Source organism: Hyposmocoma kahamanoa, unplaced genomic scaffold (assembly GCF_003589595.1).
Source record: "Hyposmocoma kahamanoa isolate Upper Pololo Valley unplaced genomic scaffold, ASM358959v1 76, whole genome shotgun sequence".
Classification (NCBI taxonomy): Eukaryota; Metazoa; Arthropoda; class Insecta; order Lepidoptera; family Cosmopterigidae; genus Hyposmocoma; species Hyposmocoma kahamanoa.
In genome coordinates, this window is record NW_020653900.1 from 4,044,379 (window position 1) to 4,066,964 (window position 22,586).

Consider the following 22,586-nt stretch of genomic DNA (forward strand, 5'->3'; position numbering starts at 1 on the left):
GCGACAATTTTTTAAAAGATTTTAAAGAACCTTATGAAAGAGTTAATAAATACCTTATGAAAGCAAACGTTTTCAAAACACGTGGAAAGAAGTTACGTTCAAATCTTTTAATTTAAATAAATAAATTAATTAATTAGTAGTAGTAGTAGAGCTCCTTGTGAAAGAGTTCGTTCAGGGAAGTAATAATAAATTATATGACGCTAGCTGGTGTCTGCGACTTCGTCTACGCAGAATGAGTACTTCGATTAGCCTACTGTACTAATTTTCCCATTTTTATTTTTTTACACACACTCAGAGCCCCGCACTAGAAAAACCCTGAATCGCTGGCGCCATGAATACACACATAGACAACCATAAATTACACTCAAATTCACGACAGAAATAAATGTAGGCAATACAAATATTTCTCCCGGCCCGGAGATCAAACCCGGGACCTCTACGTGGCAGTCTAGCATGATAACCATTCAACCACGGAGGCAGTTCTTGCTATTTCATGCCTACGCGTACGCCTAGATTTCATCTATCTCTAAATCAAATTTCGTCAAAATTGGTTCATCGGTTTAGGCGTGGAAACGTAACAGATAGAGTTACATTCACATGTATAATATTAGTTTGGATAAATTGTTTCACCGTTATTTATTTGTACTCATTTGATTTTACTTTTAACAGACCATACTTTTAAAAAAATCTGTCTAATACGGTTTATTTTGCTTAAGTAAAGCGACAAGGACACTGGTTTTATTTCAGAATTAATTTTTTTACAAACTAGATATCCATTTGAAAAATGTATATCTAGTTTAGTTACTTAGTTTTGTATTTTCTATCTTGAAAAATTTTTAAGAATCACACCATAAAGTAATCAGTGCATATCCCTCAATCTTACTATACATTGTTTCCAGTGATTGATTCAACTGTCACTGTTATGCGGAGTCAGCTGTAGTCATTTGATGTAGTATAGACATTGACTTACAAATAAATGGCGACGGGTCTAATACAAAAACCACGAAAAAAATGTCCCAAGTCAACCTATTCGAAATTTAAATTGTAATGTCATCGCAGTATCGCGCTGTCAGTAGAACAAATGAAGACTAAAGCGGAGTGTCGCGCTCTGTATACGATTTTAGCGCCTTACAAGTGCGGACACTTTTTAGCGCGGACCCGACGTCCATATAATTGTAAGTCAATGAGTATAGACTTTTAAAGTAAGGTCAGCGATCTTTTTGACCGACTTAAAAAAAGGAGGAGGTTCTCAATTCGACTGCACGCTTTTTTCTTTTTTTGTATGTATGAATTTGTGAGCAGATTTTGTTGATTCGTTTTTGTTGTTGGAAAGAGGTTAACCTCAGTGGTGGTCCTATTTAAATTTGAAGAAAATATTCCACCTCTAAGGGTGGCAATCTAGGGGCTGAATGACTTTTGAGGGCGGTTTTTTTAGTATTCTGTACTGAGATCATTAGTTGACAGTGCACGAGTCAAAGTATTCCCCATGTCAATTTGAAAACTATACATTAACAAATACCAATAAAATTAACAGTAAATAGCAAAAAGCCTTTATTTACACACAACAAACAAGTATAAAATAACGTATAAATTATGAACACAAAATATCATTTACAAATGTATACATAATCCAGTTTCATTAAACTATTGGAGCGAAAACACGCCTCCGAAATTACGCGCGAATTAAGCTTAATGAACGTGGCTCCTTCCGTATTGTCAGCACGCCTAACTGTGCCAGTTGCTCGCATGCTGACAAATGAATAAAATAATTATATAAACGCTACAAATTAGTTTCAATATCGATTATTGTCTATTATTCGAACTAAGCAGTCACTCCGTCAGTTTGAATAAAGTTTTTTTTATACTAATCTTCTAAACAGTTATTCGGCGCAGCCGGTAGGATCTTCGAGAAATTGACTTCAGTGGAGTGAATAGCATTCTCCATAAAAAAAGTGATAGTGACGACGAGCCGGCGGACCTTGACTATATAGTGAGCTACAAAATAAGTGAGGGAACTTTAGTGCTTTATATTTTTCTAATTATGGTAGTATTAGGTTTTGTCTGTATCAAATTCTATAATAATATTCCACCCTTACGGAACTCTCTGAAGGTTTCATCGTCAACCTCAGATAATTCCTCACGTGGGGGTGATGAGTTAAGGTTAATGAACGTGGCTCCTTCCGTTTTGTCAGCACGCCTAACTGTGCCAGTTGCTCGCATGCTGGCAAATGAATAAAATAATATAATAAACTCTGTAGTTATAAGATCTATTATTGTCTATTATTAGAACTAAGCAGTCACTTTGTCAGTTCGAATAAAGTTTTCTTAAATTAATCTTCTTGCCAGTCACTTATTTAAGCGCGTAATAACGTTCGATCATGTTATAACATATGCATGCGTCCTCACAGTCCATGATTTTATGGATTTTGCCCGCACGGCCGGAGACAGCCAACGCCCAGCTATTTCATAATAATAATGAACATAGTAGATACTCGGTCTGTTCAGTACCAACGTATATTTACTAAGCAATATTTTACCTAATTATCCACCTCTCATTGTTTGGTTTCCTGTATAACAGTGCATGCAGTTGATTGAGCTGTATGCGATTAAATATTTATCGTTTTTCGTCCATTGGCACGTGTACCTATATTGTTTACATTTTAATAACAAAGTTTTTAGTTTCTTGTTTTGTGTTACTTATGGAGATTTACAATTAGCATTGTCACCTGTTACTTATCATATTTATTGATACAATTTCCAAATAATAAATTAATAAAAACACGAACTATGGGAAGACGCTTTTAACTAAATGTGCCTTTATACGCATTCATTGCCAAACATTTACGCAAGCGTTATTCTGCCCCATATTCGTTAGATTGGTCCACAGCCGCCTTATTATCTACCAAACCACAGCGGAAGAGGTCTGTGTTTTATAGTATTCCATCATTTTATCCAAATACTTTCTACTTCCCTGTGGCTCCATTATCTAGAAAAAAGTGGTATTACATTCGACCCATAACGCATTTTGTGTACAACGGGTAATATCAAGGTTTTTCACAAGACTTAAGTAACGCTGTGGTTCAGCAGCAATAGATAAAGATTGTGAAGTGTTTACCTGAATAGCATAATCAACATTTACATAAATTAACAACATTACATGCATAATAATAGAAGAGGATCCTAAGAACTAGTGTCGATCAATTTTGCAATTAAAAAATTTTAACATGCTTATAACTTACGTTGTTACTATAAAGAAGACAATTATTATATTGAGACTTGCCAAATTGGGTGTAGAAGAAAAATAAAACATGCTCAAAAATTCGACATTACTATCACTATAGCGCCAATTTTATTCTTAAACTAGATTTATTCTTACTGTTCATCTATTCTTAGCATCATCGTTAGTTGATTTATCTTCTATATTTTCTTCTCTTTCTTTCTTCGATTTGTGTACTGGCACATCCTCTGTAGGCATGGGAGTAATAGGTACTAAGCTGCCATCTTCATCAGCTACCTTTAAGCCTATAGTAGCTCCTAACTTAGCACTTGCCTGCTTAAACGTATCAGATAATTTCTCTTGAACAACATTAATACACATAGAAGTCAATGCCAAACCGAAAACTAGGTACAAAATCGAACACATCATGAAAATTGGGTGATCTGGTACTAGATCTCCGAGACCTATTGTAGACATTGAAATGAAGACAAAGTAGAAAGACTCGAAAAAGGTCCATTGTTCCCAAAAATTGTACACTACAGCACCTATGATAATATACAAAACAAGAATAACTATTGCAACAGATATGGGAAGATTGAATTCGTCATCTATTTCAAAGGTTGGTGCGGGAGATTCTGGTTCAGTCTCGTTGTCAATATCCCTCACTATTAAAGTACCAGGCTTTGGTGGTAACGGTGGTGGAGCGTCACTAGGTTTCCTTCCTAGTTGTGGTGGTGCATCTCCAGCATTTTCCATGTCTTCTTCATTGAAGATTTGTGACGGTCTCCGAACAACGTCGTAAACTATGTTGAGACCCTTCATTACCTCCTGAAAAAATAAAATAAAACCTTGGTATTTACACTAATTTTACACCAGTATAATAAAGAGGTCAAGTTTGTATGTAAAGACCAATTCACAGTAAGGATCGAGGTGCACGAAAGGGGCCTCGCCTCGCCTCGCCTACGCCAGTTTGCAAATCCTACATCCTTCATCACGATGGCAAATATATCCCATGCATAGTTCAGCATGGCGGCTACTTGTGGCTTAACCAGAGTGGCTAAATTCTGGGCCGCGATAATAAAAAGAAGAGTAAGGATCAGTAAGGTACAATTTTACGCTAAAACATTTATAAATAATGTATTTGGTGTAAAGGAATTTAATTTATTTAGATTTCTGTGTTGGAGTATCTTCATGCCCATACATCGATCTACAATAGCACTACTTACTAAACTTATGTTTGACCAAAGACGAGGAGTTCGTATCAATATCTTTCTTGGTGGATTTTAAATCGTTGGAAACTTGAATCAATGTGAACTTGAACCACTTTATCGATTTATTTATGCCAGGACAAATGCGTAAATGCATGTAACCGAGTGCTATTCTGTAAAGCAGCAAATAATCCTCAAATATAACAAAGGATTCTTGAAAATATACGACAACATACGCCCCGAGGCGCAACCATTATTCATTTCTGTAAGATAAAAAGGAATATCTCCATTGTTTCCTTTACAGAGCGGTAGTTAATTTGAAACATAATTTTGTGGAACACGGTAACCAAACATTGCTACAAATTATTTTTCGTTTTACCTGGTATTATTACATAAAATCGATTCTAAGGTTATATGAATATTTAAATTGAAGAAAAATTTACCACGTTACGTAATTTCTTATTAGACAACATCACATACATTGCTCTGATTCCAAAGTAAGAAACTAAAGCACTTGTGTTATGGAAATCGGACACAATGACGGTACCACAAACACCCAGACCCGAAACAATACAGAAAAGTTAGTTTTGTACACTGCCTCGGCCGAGGATTGAACCCGGGATCTTAGAGATGGCGACACCATGAAAACCGATGTGCAACCCACTCGACCACAGAGTTCGGCAGAGCGTCTTATTATGGAAAACTTTGCGTTACATTACAATAGTTTGCAAATATTAAATTCATGTATTTAATTATAAATTATTGTAATTGACAAAAATTTACAGTAATAAGTAAACCAAAGTATGAATTAAATAATGCGTGTTACTTAAAGTGCAAATTTTAACTTGTCCAATAAAAAGTTAAAGGGCTCTAACCAAATTCCTTAATTTTATACAAAGTTCAAAAATATCGTACCTGAACAGGAACAGTTCTTCTAACTTTTCTGCAACTTCTTGTATAGTAGAACCTTCTGATAAATGCCCAGAAGAATTTGATGATCCTTGTGAATAGCTTACCGAAGTCAGCTAACACTATTAAGAACAAGGGTATGCCTACGATCGCGTAGATTATGGTCGCCACCCTTCCAGACGTCGTTTTAGGAGCAATATGCCCATATCCTGAAAACAAAACATCTGAATATGAAGTAACATTTAGAGACAACACTGGAAACCGAATTATTTTAAGGGAACCAGAGGTTTAGATAGGAAGAGTGAATTCACAATTAAAACCATTCAACGAATTCAATAAATATTTTTGTTCACAAAATAATTAAACAATGTGTCTTACCAATAGTAGTAATTAATGTCATGCAATAGACGAACGAATTCATGAAATTCCATGAACGCTGCCCACTGTACGAAGTCACACCGGCTTCATGCGCTGTGTGCAATTGATCTTCAAATTCATACAATTTTTTCCGGGCCATAGATTTCCAGTCCTCTTCCCGCAAATAATGGGTTCCTCGCCATAAACTCTCGATAAAATCTCGCTTTACATTCCTTGTACTGCATTTGTAAGCATTTTCGAAGGACCCTTCTAGCGATTTAAACAATATTCCGCCTAAGCCGAAAATTATTATCAGCAGCAACAGGTCACAAACACATCTGTTCCGTAAAGATATTAGACGATCATAATCCGTTTTACGTTCTTGCTTAAATTGTTGCCAGTTTGCTATACATTTCCACCGCGATTTTGCTGACTTATTTTTATCATCACTTTTTTTAGATTTCTTATCTTCGATAGATTTTCGTCTGTCTTTTACAGTTAAAATTTCTTTACCACTTTCGTTATCAGGTACTTTTCGTTTACGCAAAACAGAAGATTTTTCATTTTCTGGCTTACATATATAGTCTTTTGGGACATTTCCATTCGTAACGTTATCGTTATCTCGTTTCTGAGATTCCTGGCTTAATACTTTTAACTTTCGTGTCAATTCTGCAGTTCGTTCGGATAAATCGAAATCATATTCATTTTCACTAGGTGATGATGAATAACAGCTAGACGTATATTCAGATTGACTTGCATCCAGGTAACCCGAACTACGTCTTCTGTGTTTATCACGTTCCACTTTTTTAGCCACTGGTACAACAACATTTGTTGGCGCAATTCCGGATAAAATTTCTTTATCGCTTATAATTTGAATAGTTTTTGAACACGATATGCCTCTGCTAGTTCTGGATCCAGAAGGAGTCCTGTTCGGTGTCTGCAATTTTTTACTATAATTCCTGTATTCAGGTGGAAGTCTTGGATCATCTTTTGGTATGGATAGACTTCTGGCTCTAGCTTGCATTAATTCAATAATTTCCCGACCTGTTGGACTGATTGCGGTACCACTTTTATCTATTACCTTTATTTCCTCTACTCTGGCGACAGATTGGGATCGATTCGCTCTTGGAGATCTATTTTTCAAAAACCTCCTTGGTGTAGGCACAACCTTCCGTTTTGGCCCTGCAGCTATATTTTGGTCCTCACTCATCTCACTCTCACTAGTTTTATTCTGCAAATGTTATTAGGGGTATTAGTTTCTCTTCTTACACTACGAGGGTTATTCAAACTATATACATTGTTAGATAGTTATCTATCTAACCAGATCTGTTCATTGAGCCAATTGGAAATATATCGCTATGAACAAAGCAACAAACAGAATCAAAATTAATTTTACATAAAAACTGACCCCAAATCTTGTTGCAGATTTGCTCCTTGCAGGTTTAATTGGTGGTACCTTACTTTGTGGCTCTTCTTTCGTCGATGGCTTGGGTTGTTGCTTTACAATAGTTGGTTTAACATCCGCTGGCATTTTTTTACTCGGTGTTCTAACAATTCTTTCTCTGATTTCCACAACTGGTTTATTTTCTTGTAACAACTTCTTACTAGGTGTTCTTTCTACTTGTATAACCTTAGTGACTAGTTCACTGGGTGCAGACGCTACAGTTTCCGGAGCTTTAGATGGTTTTGCTGGAGTGTCACTTATCTTAGACGCACTAGTTTTAACAGAAATGTCAGATAATGACGCGGTTTTTGGCGCAAGCTTCGTTTCTTTATCATCAAAAGTAAACACGTTTGCCTTAGTAACTGGAGTCTTTGATTTCTCTTTAACTTCATCAGGATAAACCATTTCTTCCAACTTTTTGGGCGTAGTAGGTATTGGAAATGGCATATTCTTTTCTATCGGGGAAGCGCTCGTTGGTGTGGGAGGTGTCAGTGAACTCCTTCGGTCTTTAGGAGATTCGATAGTCAACGAATTACGGCGACCCGTGTCTTCTTCTTTCGGATTCAATGAATAGTTTGAACTCAATAACTTATTATTAGGATCAGTAAAACTAAATTTACGCTCTAACTGACATAGCTCCTCCCTTTCTTTATCCGGCAAAGCAAAGGGTGACACGCTTCTACGTCTCCTTTCATGAGCTGCCAATGTCCTTTGCTCCATTATTTCATCGGTGTCTATATCATAAACTGGATCCTTTGCACCAGCTTGTTCTTGCACTAAGCGTTTCATTTCTTCATATGTGCTATCTGCTTCTATCTCTCTAGAATTACGTAGAGGAAAGTTGTCTTCATCATCAGAGGTAGTTGTATCTTCGTGGATTGGAGTGCGACCTGGTTCGGGAGTTTTTTCTCTTTGTCTAGTTGCTTGACCCCTGTTCTTGGACAGGTTTCTTCTTTTTCTAAGGGACTGCTTCTGCGCTTCGGGCTCCATGATCTTTGGATTCTGGACTTGTTCAGGGGATCTTGACACTAAGTGACCTAGAGTTTGGGTTTCGGATTCGGCTCTTATGATGGGGATAGGGAGGGGAAGGGTTATTTTCTTTCCTTCATGCCCTCCTTCGGTCATAACCTCTTTTTGACTTCAGCTGAAAACAAAAAAAGACACCGCGTTAATAAAACGCTCAACAATCAATTGACAATAACAAAAGCAACAAATTGCCCATTAACGTTGAGGTGTAATATGTTTTGGCAACGCCAAATCGAAGCACTGCCAATAAATTAAATACATAACAAGCTTAAGACAATCCAACAATAATAGTGTTACAGGGAGTGGACTTACCGCCGTGAAAATTGCGTCCAATAAGAAACTTATAACATCGGGGTCAAAGCAGATATCTAATAAAAGAATCTATTTTAGACGCCTGAACGTTGCGGACGTAAACAAACATTGGTATAAAGAGAGGATACGATCCATCTCTGTCGCGTTACTGTCACAAGGGAACACTTTCTGTAGATATTGATTTTCAATAGACTTTTTTCATATGAAACTGCAGCGAATTTTAGAAATAGACACTCTTCAAACGGTGCGCGTTAAGACTAAACGTTTGGGGAACAAGTCCGCCGGGCAAAGTTCCAAATTTAAAACAACTACACCTACATTCAGGACGGTCAGTGTGTGTAGCACCGAAAATATAATCGAGAATTCGCGACCAACACAATTTGATGCGCCACGGCTTAATATTAACAATACATTTTCTAAACAATAGAAATGTAAATAGAGGTCTCATTAGATTAGATCCCGCCACTGAACAGTTGTGTGAATGCGTAATGAACATTAATCGAAAGTAAAGCGTTTGAAGGGTTAGAAGGAATGTTTAATAGGATAATAACTTTTTATGAGGCTATTCCGCACACCCTAGCCATTTCACTCAGATTACAAGAACAATGTGGTCATAATTAAAAAAAAACTTATGAAGTTAACAATAACAAGAACTTTTAGATCATACTATAAACTCCAAATAAAATTAATCGAAATCCATTAGAGGTATCTATTGTTATCACTGTTATAAAAAGTTACGTAGTAGTAGAGCTCCTTGTGAAAGAATTCGTCCAGGGAAGTAGTGCCACCTTACTTATTTCTACCGCCAAGCAAAACTGAAAGCATTATTGTGTTCCGGTTTTGAAAGGTAAGGATACTGGTGAAATTACAGGCACATGGGACTTGTCAACTTATGTCTCAGGGTGACGGGCGCAATGGCAGTGCACCTCATAGCAACTGCTATGGACAATCGTGTACCTCACTTGGTATCATCCAAAACTTCATCAAAAATTCTATAAAAGTTTCTATGTAGAAAGGTACAACGTACTTATTCCACAGGTGGACCGTACCAACTCCGTACGCGATGATATTATTTTGTGTATGTAAATATCTAAATTACTTGGAGTGTGCATAAATCGTTTTTATCAACTTATATCTAGTTAGACATAAATACGTACCTACGTCAAAGCACGCCTTGTTCACAAAACAACGTACTAATTGAAACATTAAATACAAGTAGTATTGTATATAGTACAGACACGTGAGTTTCATAACTTAGTAAAGAATATAATTATATTCTATAAGTATCTGATTTCCTTTGTAAATTTGCATCGTGGCAAAACAATTGTCGTCTCTTTTAGTGCCTTTACGAAGAAAATAAATAAAAATTTTTTCATATATACCTTTGAGCGCGTTAACGTGTGCAACGAGGGAAAAACAAAGAAATACCAGTTGAGATTTCCATACAGAAAATGTTTTTATGCGCAGAAAGGGAAGAAATGCCTGCATATATTATTATAGCAATATTTTGAAACGTATATGGGAGGTAAAATGGCTTTTGAATAATTATCAGGCGTTGTTGTTCTGTTACGAATTTCTTTTACAGAGGATTGGATGTTTCAATCGAAGTCCAAGACATTGATTAGCTTAGAAGTGCAACGCTCTTTCTTTACATTACATCCTAGCAGTTAGACGTATTTAAAATGCAGGCAGTAAAAACTGAAAAAGATCTAAAATTGCATCGATTCAATTACCACTCTAACTTCAATTACAATAAACACAGAACTGACGTACCCTTTTCATTATTCATGTGAAATTTTATATAAGTAATATGGTTTGCACTATGGGCGCTGGACGTGGAGGTCCCGGGTTCGATCCCCGACAAGACCAATTTGGAAAGGAACTTTTCTAACTTGGTGATCTGAATGTTCTGGGTAGTTTCCTGGATTGAATTGAATTGGAAGGAACTTTTCTAACTTGGTGATCTGAATGTTCTGGGTAGTTTCCTGGATTGAATTCCGTTGGATATAGTACAGGAATTCCCTAGTTTGAGATCAGGCAATTGATGTGGCTGTAAAAACAAAGTTTAAACAATATAACCATATCATCATCATCATCATCATCAGCCGAAAGATGTCCACTACTGAACATAGGCCTCCCCCAAAGATCGCCAAAACGGCCGGCCTTGTGCTACTTGCATCCAGCAGATTTCCGAAACCTTCACCTTCACTTGAAGGTTTTTTTTAATTTATTTTTTTAATATCTTCAAGTGAAGTCGTGCGCCTGATGGTAAGCTACATGCCTATCCATAACAGTTACAGTGCCACTCAGAGCCTTAAATTGCAAAGATCTGAGGGGTACTACCACCGCGCCCGACACACTGACATATAAATTGACAAGTCCCATGCGCTTGTAACTTCACCAGAAGCCTTACGCTTCAAAACCGGAACACAGTAATGCTGACATTACTGCTTGGCGGCAGAAATTAGTAATGTGGCAGTGCTAACCTGGACGAACTCTTTCACAAGAAGCTCTACTGCACTAGATCTATCGAGACTGCGTCTTTTGATACGCGATCGAGAACTCTTTGCCCCCTTCGACTATCTACCGGTTCGGTGCGCAATGTGTGTATGTATAACAAGTAAATGTATAACAGAATAGATATACAGGGTTATTTGGAAAATACTAACAACAGGGTTTTATTACTAACATGAACAACAAATTTTGTATAATCTAAAAAAATATAGTATAATCTGATGATTATACTTTCATCAGATTATACTTTCATACAAAACTAAATATAATTAAATAGATTAAATAGATCGCTCTAAACTATGATAACTCTGTGCAAAACGCAGGAGCGCGGCGCGGGTGGGGGCGTCGGGGAGAACTTAGCTTAGTTCATGTAACCGGGACACCTTTTCATACTTCAGTTCACACCGCGAACTAAGCTAATCGAGCTATCTAAACAAACCCAACGTTCCTGCTAGCTATGTAAAATTTTTGCCACACTTCACCTGCGCACGTATCCATAGTCCCTACTTACTTGGTTATCTTAGCTTGGCTTTGCATGCAACTACGCGAGCTACGGTAAGTTAGCTAGCTTCGTCCGCGGTGGGCCCTGCGCTTCACTACCAGATACAGATCTAAAAAGTGTCACATAATAAAAACTTGAAAATTTATTTTTTGAAAATTTGTTGTTTTGTAAAAAGTTCGTAAAGTCACGCGAGGTTGTATAACTACATATCTATGTATCATAACATGACCGTAGCCGTCGATTATAAGTTCTGTCGTTCACAGAGATCATAGCTTGCAGTACTAATTAATGACTTGTAGAATGGTCGATTTTATGCAAACGACTACATAAATTCCTCTCTACCTCTATGCATTTTCATGAGAAACTTTCAGGAGATTTTGGTCGTCGACAGTAAGTGGGATTGTGTTTCAACTCGAAAGGTGATTATTTTCATTGCTAATTACATTTTAAAAATGGTAGCTGTAAAGATACCTGGATAAGTGGAGAAAATTTGCATAAATTGGCGCCAAGGAAAAAAACTTACGCTACACACTTCACAGGCAGGTTCGAGTCCACCCAGATCGAAGGTTTTTTTTTATAACATCAAGTGACGGGACGAACAGGTAGTGCGGTCGTGGTGGTGGACACTCGTCAATCGAGTTATATACTCGATTGACGGGTATCGTCAATTGTTTCACTTCAAATCGACCAGTTTAACTTAAGCTATAATTAACGAAAATTGAAAGCTTTGTAATTAGATGTTTTGCTGTTTTTCCCACGCCACCGAATGGAACAACCTCAAGTAGTTAAAGATATTATCTTTATTACAATAAATACAGAATATTTTTGTAATACACGGAAACGTACACACAGGCCAGTTGTTGGCGCTGCACTATTTCAGTTTTCTAATTTGAGATTTTAGTGCAAACGAGAGTTGATATTTAAAAGTGATATGAGGCCCATTTGCCTGGTGAGTTGCCAGGGATGGATGACCCTTATTTCTTTTCTATTTCTGGTTATATACTCGATGGCTACACGCCTGTCCATAATATTCAATGAACTTAATATACAACACACAACATTGTAAAACTTTACGTGTTCGATGTCAACATTGAACAATCTGAATACTAAGGGCGCGTTCAAATTAGCCGCTGTTAGAAGCGCTGCAGCGGCGGCCGCGCTGCAACCGAGAGAACCGAGTGAATTTGGACTCACTAGAGATAAAAATGTAGGTCATATAAATATTTATCTCGACCCGGGAATCGAATCCGGCACTTCGGCGTGGAAGTTCGGCATGGTAACCGTTCGGCCACCGAGACAGTTAAGTTAATTTGTATACCTATTTTTAACCAACTTAAAAAAAGGAGGAGGGTTTCAATTCGACTGTATGTTTTTTTTGTATGTTACGCGATAACTCTAATTGATAACCGAAAAAATTTGTTAAATTAAAAATTTTTAAACAAAAATTGAAAAAAAAAAATTAAAAATTTGATAACCGATTTTGATGATTCCTTTTTAGTCGGAAAGAGAGTACCCCAGAAGTAGTCCCATTTAAATTTGAAGAAAATGTTCCACCTCTAAGGGTGACAAGCTAGGGGATAAATAACTTTTAAGGTCGGTTCTTTAGTACTCTGTACTGAGATTATTGATTCTCGCCTCTCCCAAGGCTCAAAAGATTTTGAATTTTTAAATGGGAGAGGTGGTATTCCCCGGCAATGGCATAGTCGACCGCGGTCAGGGACTCAGGTTCAAGAACAATACGTGCCGTATCGAGCAGGTCCGCCTTCTCAGAAATCTCAGAATCTTAGAAAATCAATCGCCTCAAGCTGCTAGCAAAGCTGACTGGAATTAACCCATTTGCGGTCAAAACTATTATTATTATTATGTTTATTTTAATCTCTCGCCTCTCCCATGGCCTAAAAGACTAATTTTGAATTTTTAAATGGAAGAGGCGGTATTTCCCGGCTATGGCACAGTCGGCCGGGGTCAGGGACTCAGGTCCAAGAATCGGCGAACAATACGTGCCGTATCGAGCAGGACCGCCTTCTGCATTTGTGCTGGGAGCGACACGCCACAGAAATCCAACCGCCTCAAGCTGTTAGAAAGGCTGACTGGAATTAACCCATTTGCGGACAAAACAATTGGGATTATTTCAGTGGAGGCCACATCCCACATGTATTATTATTATTATTATTATTATTATCCCACATGTATTATTATTATTATTATTATTATTACTATTATATTAAGTGAAACGGGAAGTGATTAACAAATGTTTTGCTCCTTTTTTTAATGTAGGATGTCAGGTAATCTTCTTTAGCACGTACGAACGTATTGATGGAAAAAAATATTTAAATGTTCTAAGAATTTTATGTTCTACGTTCTAACGTAAATGATCAGATTGTACAATGGAGTGTACAAAGATATGCATGGCTTGTAGGCACTTACACTGTTAAATACAAATACAACGTTTCCAAAATATTTTTTAAATAACCTGGTACTAAGGGTTTTATTTTACGATATCATCTTATCTTAAATTAAATAGTAAGTATCTCTCAAATTGATATTTTGAATAAAAACCTTTAGTTTGATCAGATAATGAAGTTTTTCTTTATTATTTATGGTATTATTATGAATAGGTACAGATAATCTGGGAAAAGCGTACTTACTGGTTGCAGTTTAAGCTTTTTCAAGATAATACCGGTAGTACCGGTACTAAGTTGAGCCCAGCATCGGGAATCAAAATTTTAGGAACCGGGCCGGTTCTATAGGGCTCATTCAGAATGCAAGCACAGGTGGCCCGGATCTTGGAGTCTTGTCTTTCACAGTGCCGAAGCGGCTACGAGCGGGTAGATCCACACGCCGAAATGCAATCAGACGCTAGACGCTACACCAAGTACACTGTGAAAGGTACGGTCAGACCGAGTCAATAGATCTACCCGCGCGGCGCGAGCGGCCACTGTGAACATAACTAGTGTCTACGTGCATTTGATTTACACGCACTCGCGCCCGCCGCCACTCTACCGCCAACATTTCAATCAAACCCTCCACTACCACCGCTTTGAACCGCTTTGTAAAACAGTTATAATGTAAAAATGCTGAAGGTTACCTATAGTAGTATAAATGGTGCCAGCATAGAACATCGCGTTCATGAATCCCCATGTTTTCTTCTTGTCCATGCTGTCGAAGCAGGCCACCTTGGTACATTCTATATAGGTTCCTTCGTAATCTCGCATGATGGCTTCAATGCTCTCGATTACTGTAGCTTCATTCTGTAATGTTAAAAATAATTTTATTTATAATTTAATAACATTGCGTATTACGGGCGGTAAATAAGAAATTACTAACGAGAGGTCGTTATAATTGATATAATCTTGAGTCATGAGGCTTTCATAACTCAAGATGTGTATTTTTACCGCCCGTTCTACATACAATGTTCTTCATGGCATTTGCGAGGAAATAGATACAATGATAATTTATTTCTTGTATGAATAAATATCGCTTCACATCACAATACTTAAGGATTTTGCAAATAGCGGGCTTTTTTTAAATAGACTCCCAGTTATTCTGGCATAGATAATACAACTCGAAGTAATATGATTATCACTAATATCAGGTTTCCTACCACGGTATGACTTCTTTTTATTTTCCCAATATTTCCGAACGGTTGCACGCTCCATGGTTACGGGTTGACTGAATAATAAGTTTGGAATTATACCAAATTCGCCGGTTACTCCCACGATTTTGGGCAGAAATGCCCAAACCCAAATTCAAAGCACTCTACCGGCAACACCTACTCTCACTTCAAAAATCTGTGTAGTGTGATTTTATTCTTTAACGTAGTCTGTCTAGAATCGAATTTTGTTGTTGCTTTGATCTATTCTCATTATGTGTATAATTATATTATAATACTAATTACATTACACAACATTAAATCCTCTTTACAGTCATAACTTACACCTACAGCTGTAATTATATTCACATTTGCAAATGCACTTATATATCAAACAGGTTATTTTAGATGCACTATTTACACTTTACCATGTATATTATTATTGTCAATGTATAATTTTACTCATAGTCGTTATATTTTTGCTTTCTAATAACTTAATCCCTCTCGTTGGTTCTGACTGAAAACCAGCGCCTTAGGAAACTTTGGCATATGCTGAGTCAGCGCCGTTTCACTGCTATGACAATCATGTTTTGTTTTTTCTTTTATGCTTAATCTGTATTTGTGTTGTATCAGTGAATAAAGTGTTTATCTATCTATCTATCTAAATGGGTTAAAACCCGGGCGAGTTAATTGCGTGTTAACCCTCTGGTCGGGATCAAGAACGCGAAACTTAGCGCCGATACGTAATCAAATATATATTCTATATCGAATAAAAGTTTTTATCAATGAACTAGGTATTTGTCATTATCCCCAAGTGCGGTTCACAATAGAGCTGGGACATAGATGTATCGATTTAAAAAAATGAGTTGCTAAAACGTTGATGTTTTTGGTAACTCATTTCTTTTATTTGAAATTTTACACAGATACTCTAAACGAAGTACACATTTGAGTCATTTAATATGACTACACCTTCCTGTTACATACATGTTAGATCACAGAGTTATTTAAAACAATGTTGGTCAAAAATAAACTCTGTAAGCGTCTATTTTGAAGTCGCACTAAAAAATCTTATTTGAAAAGAGCAATTAGTTTTTTAGATGGTGGCGTAAGATACTGAGAGTCATATATTATTATTTCACATACCTTTCTTATGGTTTCTTCTTGCCAAACACTTTCAATTTTCATCGCAAACTCCCGTCTCACTTTAGTTATGTTCATTTCAAACTTTTCTTCATGTGCGCCTGTAAGAGAAATGGAATATTTGTGAGATGAATAAAAGTTTATCTCTCGTAGAAAAGAGTTTATACAGGATGCTAAAAAAGTAAGTCATGGAATATCAACCAAGTTTTGTGCCCTAGGCGTATTAACAAACAAATACAGGATTTCCTATATAAAAAAATAATGGTCTTAAAAAAGTGGCTTAAACACGGTTACCGACCCCCTTCACCACGCATACATCTTCTTCTTGGTAAGTCCAAATACGTTTTAACGTGCGTTTTTTGACAAACTTCCTGATTTCTTTGGTAACTGATTTTATGTCGTAGATACTGTGGTTTTTATAATAAATACCTTCCGTCTGATTTTATATTACTTATCGTGGTTAAAACGAATATACTGAAAGAAATTATCTGAGAAACCTATAACCGAAACGCGACAAAAAATTATAAAACATATTTAGTTTAGGTGATTGTATTATGTGTAGGAAAAAGACAAACAATTAGAGTATTGGATATGAGTTATAAAGGGAAAATAACTCACTATCACAGACAGAATTAAACTTTCAAATTTAAAACGACCTTTTTTTTAATACCCTGTATCAACATATATATTTTGTATGGGATGTGTATCGATACGACTAAACTTTATGTCTGTTCTATCCTACATCATGAAACTTTCTTTGAAAACGAATACTTTGGAAATAGTACATAAGAAATGTATAAAATAAATAAGTACATTAAGGAAATTCTTAATCTTTATATTGCACATACAGCGTACCATACAACATTAATGAACATTGTGCAAAAAATTAAATTGTAAATCCAATTGTAGAAATGAACATTTTTAGTTAGTCATATTAACCACTGGCCACATACCCTAGAACGTTTATTCGAAAACAAAAGACGATTAAAGTCATTATTTAAAAAAAATTAAAAGCTCCGGTGTATTAGGTAACAACATAATTTGACCTTTTTTAGCGTTTCTCTAATTAATGTCGATGAGTGTAATATACAGAGTTATTTATAAAAGGCATGTATTTAAATGACCTTTTTAAAGAAGGATGGCGACATCCCGTGTATTTTGTGACCCAGTATTTTTGACAACGTGCATTAAAATCACCTATCAATACTTGTGATTCATTGTCAAAACATCAAAAAAGCTAATTGAGTACAGCCTGTAGAAAGTGGGGTTATAAAGTTGATATAGGTTATGTTTATAACATTGTCCTATATTTGGCTTCAGAGCTTGTTTGTTCGTAGTAGCAGAAAACAACAAGATTTCAGTTTGTTCCCAAAAATAATAAAGAACTACCCGAATATTCCCAAATCTGCCAAACTCTGCCACATTTAATATAACTTATTATGTTCTGCAGCAATGAAAATGAATAAAAATTAAATCGGCCCAAATGGCAGAAATCTGCCACAAATGGTCACACTGTTCTCAATAAAAATGCAAACATGCGTTCGTGAAACGCGCGATTGCATCGCTAGACTTGTGATTTATAGGCGATTGCATCGATGCAAACGCGCGACTGCATCGATAGAAACGCGTGACTGCATCGATGCAATCCTTTATAGATCACAAGTGCAGCGACGCAGTCGCGCGTTTACATCGCTGCTTAAAGTCGCGCGTGTGTGTAAATCTGTGTACAAAAAGATATTATAATTCCATAGCTGTCACGTAATATAACTTAATAACATATTTCAAATTTCATATCATAAACCCCAAGCTTGACAAGTTGGCTAATGTGGTAAAGCTGCAATGTATAATTTACACAGACATTGCTCACTTCCTGAAATTATCCTTCATATTCCCGAGGATTTTGCATCTTCAAATAAGCCATTTAGTTAGTGTTATAATGCTGGTGAAATTACAAGTAGATGTGACTAATCAAGTGATGCGCAGTGGCAATGCCCCTCAGATCTTTGCGATTTAAAGCTCTGAGTGGCACTGCAACTTCAACTTTATGTAAGTAGCTCGATTACCAATTACTGATGAAAATATTTAGGTAATTGTTTTCCCAGAAGGAACAGAGGTCGCGTAAAGGTTTATGGGAATAGTGGTCGAAGGATACATTGAGTAGGAGAAAAATCGGAAATCTTTGAAAAAATGCTCCGCATCAAGCTGGACAGCGGCTGCCCGGCTAAAACAGGCGTGTCACTTATCACCAGGCGCACGAATTATTCCTCCTGTCTCTTGGTATCATAAAACAATAAATAACCACAATATGACAGCCTCGCTAGCAGCTTCAGACGGTTGGATTTCTTTGGCGTGTCACTTCCAGCATAAATGCAGAAGGCCGTCCTGAGCCGGTTCTTGAATCTGAGTTCGGTCGACAGTGCTGTTGCCGGGGAAAACAGCCTCTCCCATTTAAAAATTCAAAATTAATCTTTCAAGCCATGGGACAGGCGAGAGTCTAAAATAAATATCCAAAAATCTTTGAGAGATAAGTTTAAGGAAATCAACATTGTTAGACTTAGCGTCACAGTACATTTATGAAAATGTAATTTATGTTACGAGGAATAGTAATTTCTTTACGAAAAATAGTGACAGACATAACATTAATACGAGGAATAAAAATAAAGTAGCTGACCAAGAACAGCAGTAGTCTTCACAAAGTCACAAATTTATTTAAGGGGCAATGTATACGCTTCTACAACAAGATTCCGGTTGATATACAAAATTTGCCTTTCACGAGGCTTAAAATTATAGTGAAACAAAAGGTTATACTAAAGGTATACAACTTCTGCGTACTTGGACGACAAAAATCCGTGGTAGATAGCCGTTTAGTTCATGTGTCAAAACAAAAAATATATATATATTGTAAATGTTGAATGTGTACAAATGTTATTTACTAAGTGCAACCCCTAGAGTTTCTTACTCGTTCTTCTCAGGGGACCTGCCTTACGAATGAGCGGTAGAGTTTAACCATTGTGACGATTTCAAGTGTATGTATATAATGCTTACCTATGAAATAAAGATTATTTTGAATTTGAATGTAAGAAAGTAGTATTTGATTTTAAACAAATAAGTTAGTTTCATATCGTACATTTTTTTTAATTTTATTTTTTTACATTCCCAAAAATTTTACTTTTCGTATTAAGTCACTTTATTGGTATACAGAAAGACAAGTACAAAGCTTAGAAATTATGTAAGCTTTCATTCTCTCGTCGCTTTATTATTGAGAAAGACGTACAAAGTTTGTTTAAAAATTTATTTAAAGAAATTATGTACCTTTCCTGCTTTTACTCGGCAGTCACAATAGTAACTATGAACATTAGGTAAAAAAGAGAGTACCTACTACTAAGTAATACTTTTTATTGAATATCCCTGGAAGACAAATATACTTATTGCATTTGTTTAAAAGGGGCATTAGTCTGTCACAAAAAAGCGGTAGTTGTTATTTTAAAACATTTCACTTTTTACTTCTGTCCGCGTCCATGCAAAACGAAACGTAATAAATAAAAGTGACACTTATTTTCTACGGGTGCGCTTCACTTGTGTGAAAATTAAACAAACTAATTTTAAACAACATAACGCTCATATAATATAATTGTCAATAGACTAATACACTTCCTATAACTTAATTTCGTATAATTGTCATTTGTAATAATATTTTAATTTTATTTATAAGAAAATTTTACATAAAGCTCCTTTCATATAACAATTTTTATACTTATGTATATTGTCAATCTGGTAATTTTTACGACGTATTTACCTGCTTCTGCAATGTGCTGCTTTTATTTGTTTAGTATATAAAAAAACAGAACCGAATTTGTAAGCGTTTCCGAACATGTGTTTTAGGTCAAATTTATTTCAGTTCAATAATTTATTTATTTATATATAAATTGAGGTTTATAACTCATTATTGTTATAAAAATAAAATTTTAGAATATAAGTTTTTATATGAAGTGAAAAAATAATATTAAATTTATAACATAAAATATAATATTACATTGCATTAAGTGAGCGTTAGGTTAAGAATATTTATACACACCCGATTTTCTACAAAAACAATAAACCGCGAATACGTCATCTTTGTGGCCAGTATCATTTTCTATTGAAAACACTCGAAAAAGATATACTTTCCAGCTGCTTCTCGTATCAAATCTTTGAATGAATACCTACAGTATGTTAATAATATTTGACTAACACAAACGTACGAAAAGAAACAGTTGTGAAAAATAGATATAATAATTCATATTTGTTTACGACTGTCAGCTCTACAGATTTAACATTACGGATGTAGACAGAGACGTCATGCAAATTTTGTGATGGTCAGTTGTTTGTGAGTTTTTGTTTATGACACGAAGTGGCGAAACGAACAAGTCGTGCGCCTGATGGTAAATGTCACTCGTAGCTTTAAATCTGTGCCTGTCATTTCACCAGCCTCAAAACCGGAGCGCAGTAATGCTCACATTACTGCTTGGTGGCATTACTTCCCTGAACGAACTCTCTCACAAGGAGCTTTAGTGTAATAAGAAAGCAAGAATTGTTTTAACACTTAAAGCAAGTTTGTAAGTACTAGCTTTTAAGTAATAGTCAGGTGCCAGTCTTCTTTCATTGTTGTTTGAAAAATACGCGAGTGAATTTTAAAATGGGTTCTTTTCAATGTATTTTATTTGGGTCACACACAGATGTTTTACATATACAAAGTCAACTGAAGAAATGTAATCTTGTGACTAATAAAGTTAAAAAAAAAACAATGGAACGAACCGATGTCGCCAAAACTCACATTCTTAATTTGAAAAACAAATTAAGAACGTGTACAAAATTTTGATATTCATTGATCGTAGTTCCAAATTTAAAAAGAGGTAACAAATTCTGGGTTGTTAATATAATTTAAACTGTACCCTGTTGGCATATCGTTGAAAGTTCAACACCATCAATACCTATTATTACAAGTTACGACGTCTAGATATTACATTGAAATTTCAATCAATGTGCTGCTTAGAATCTAGTGATTCATTGCTGAACGATGACGAATTGGAGTTACTAATTTAGCTCTCCAAACAAGAAACGCTCATATTGCAACGGCATAAGCTTTACTTTCGTTTCTTGTAACCTAAAAAAATATTTTGATAAACAGAAAATCGAATATTTATTAAAATAAGACCTTTCCAATGATATGAAATACGACCACGGGAAATATTTTTGGTGCGGCTATAATTTTTGCACTCCAAAACAGCACATTGATTGAAATTCCACGAAAGAATGACAAAACCGTATAATACAAAGGGAAAATAGCGGACTGTGTTCAGATAGGTCTTTCAAGATGTATAGTTGCACACGTCAGACGCTAACTAACCATTTCTACAGTATTTATTATTCTTTGTATCGGATACTGGTAGTTTATTTGTACATATATAAGACTTATTTCAAATTTTGTACTAAGTTTCTGCTAAAATAGAAAGATATTCTAAACACTTCTTGGAGTTGTCCGTTTTAAGACAATGGACATTGTGAGACTGGACATTACGGGACACTAGACAATGTAGAATACTGGACCTTTTGAGTCCAAAGGGACAGTGAATAGAGACATTTACGTTATCGAATTAGGGCTTTGTTAATTTATATTAATTAACACCCTTGCCTGGGCAGCAAGATAATCGGGGAAGGAAGAACCAGATTAATCTGACCCCGCTCCACTTGGTGTAATAACGTAGCATGTGAAAAATGACAACTTTCCAGGAAAGAGATTTAACGAATCTACGAATAAAATTAGTCGATAACTTTTTAAATAAGAGAGATAAAATTTCACATAAACATAATTTATTTCTTGTAGTACGTATAATTTTTAACCGACTTCAAAAAATGGAGGCGGTGCTCGCTTCGACTGTATTTTTTTTGTGTGTTACGCGACAACTCGTAAATTGTTCACTTGTAATTTGTGAACCGATTAGGATGATTCTTTTTTGTCGGAAAGAGGTTACCTCAGTATTGATCCTTCTTAAATTTGAAGAAATTATTCCACCTCTAAGAGTCGCAAACTAGGGATTGAAACCGATTTCGCGCACTTTCCGGTAACTGATTTCAATAAAACTTGGCAAATAGATATAATTCCACGAACTTTTGAGGTCGGTTTTTTATTACGTCTGTAAGACACATCGAGTATATAACCCGAAATAGAGACGAAATAACGGCCATATATTCCTGGTAACACATTAGCGGTACAGCTCTTATAAATATCAAAGCACTGGAATATAGACAGGCCAACTACTGACCTGTGTGTACGTCTCCGTATAGTCCAAAAAATATTCTGTATTTATTGTAATAAAGATAATATC

At 35.9% G+C, this 22,586-nt stretch overlaps 2 protein-coding genes across 2 annotated transcripts in view; both read right to left on the reverse strand.

The window, feature by feature from the left end:
* Positions 1–1,545: 1,545 nt before the first annotated feature.
* LOC113232449 (titin-like) lies at positions 1,546–8,755 on the reverse strand. Its single transcript, XM_026467190.1, has 5 exons — positions 8,474–8,755; positions 7,100–8,279; positions 5,713–6,922; positions 5,341–5,543; positions 1,546–4,045 (listed from the first exon to the last, which is right to left on the reverse strand). The coding sequence occupies exons 2-5, from the start codon at positions 8,258–8,260 to the stop codon at positions 3,380–3,382; spliced, it is 3,240 nt and encodes a 1,079-aa protein (XP_026322975.1). The 5' UTR covers positions 8,261–8,279; positions 8,474–8,755; the 3' UTR covers positions 1,546–3,379.
* A 3,867-nt stretch (positions 8,756–12,622) lies between these two features.
* The window catches only part of LOC113232596, a 120,293-nt gene continuing 110,329 nt past the window's right edge, over positions 12,623–22,586 (reverse strand). Inside the window, exons 2-4 of the mRNA XM_026467365.1 lie at positions 16,225–16,322; positions 14,578–14,740; positions 12,623–12,648 (exon numbers count right to left, since the gene is read on the reverse strand). Coding sequence (XP_026323150.1) covers positions 12,623–12,648; positions 14,578–14,740; positions 16,225–16,322 — 287 coding nt within the window. The remainder of the gene's footprint in view (positions 12,649–14,577; positions 14,741–16,224; positions 16,323–22,586) is intronic.

Excerpts from the sequence above, each read along its gene's own strand:
- LOC113232449 (XM_026467190.1), bottom strand. The coding sequence starts at position 8,260 with ATGACCGAAGGAGGGCATGAAGGAAAGAAAATAACCCTTCCCCTCCCT. Across the intron at positions 5,544-5,712 it reads GACATTAATTACTACTATTG|GATATGGGCATATTGCTCCT; the intron begins GTAAGACACATT and ends TTTTGTTTTCAG. Across the intron at positions 4,046-5,340 it reads GAAGAACTGTTCCTGTTCAG|GAGGTAATGAAGGGTCTCAA; the intron begins GTACGATATTTT and ends TTATTTTTTCAG.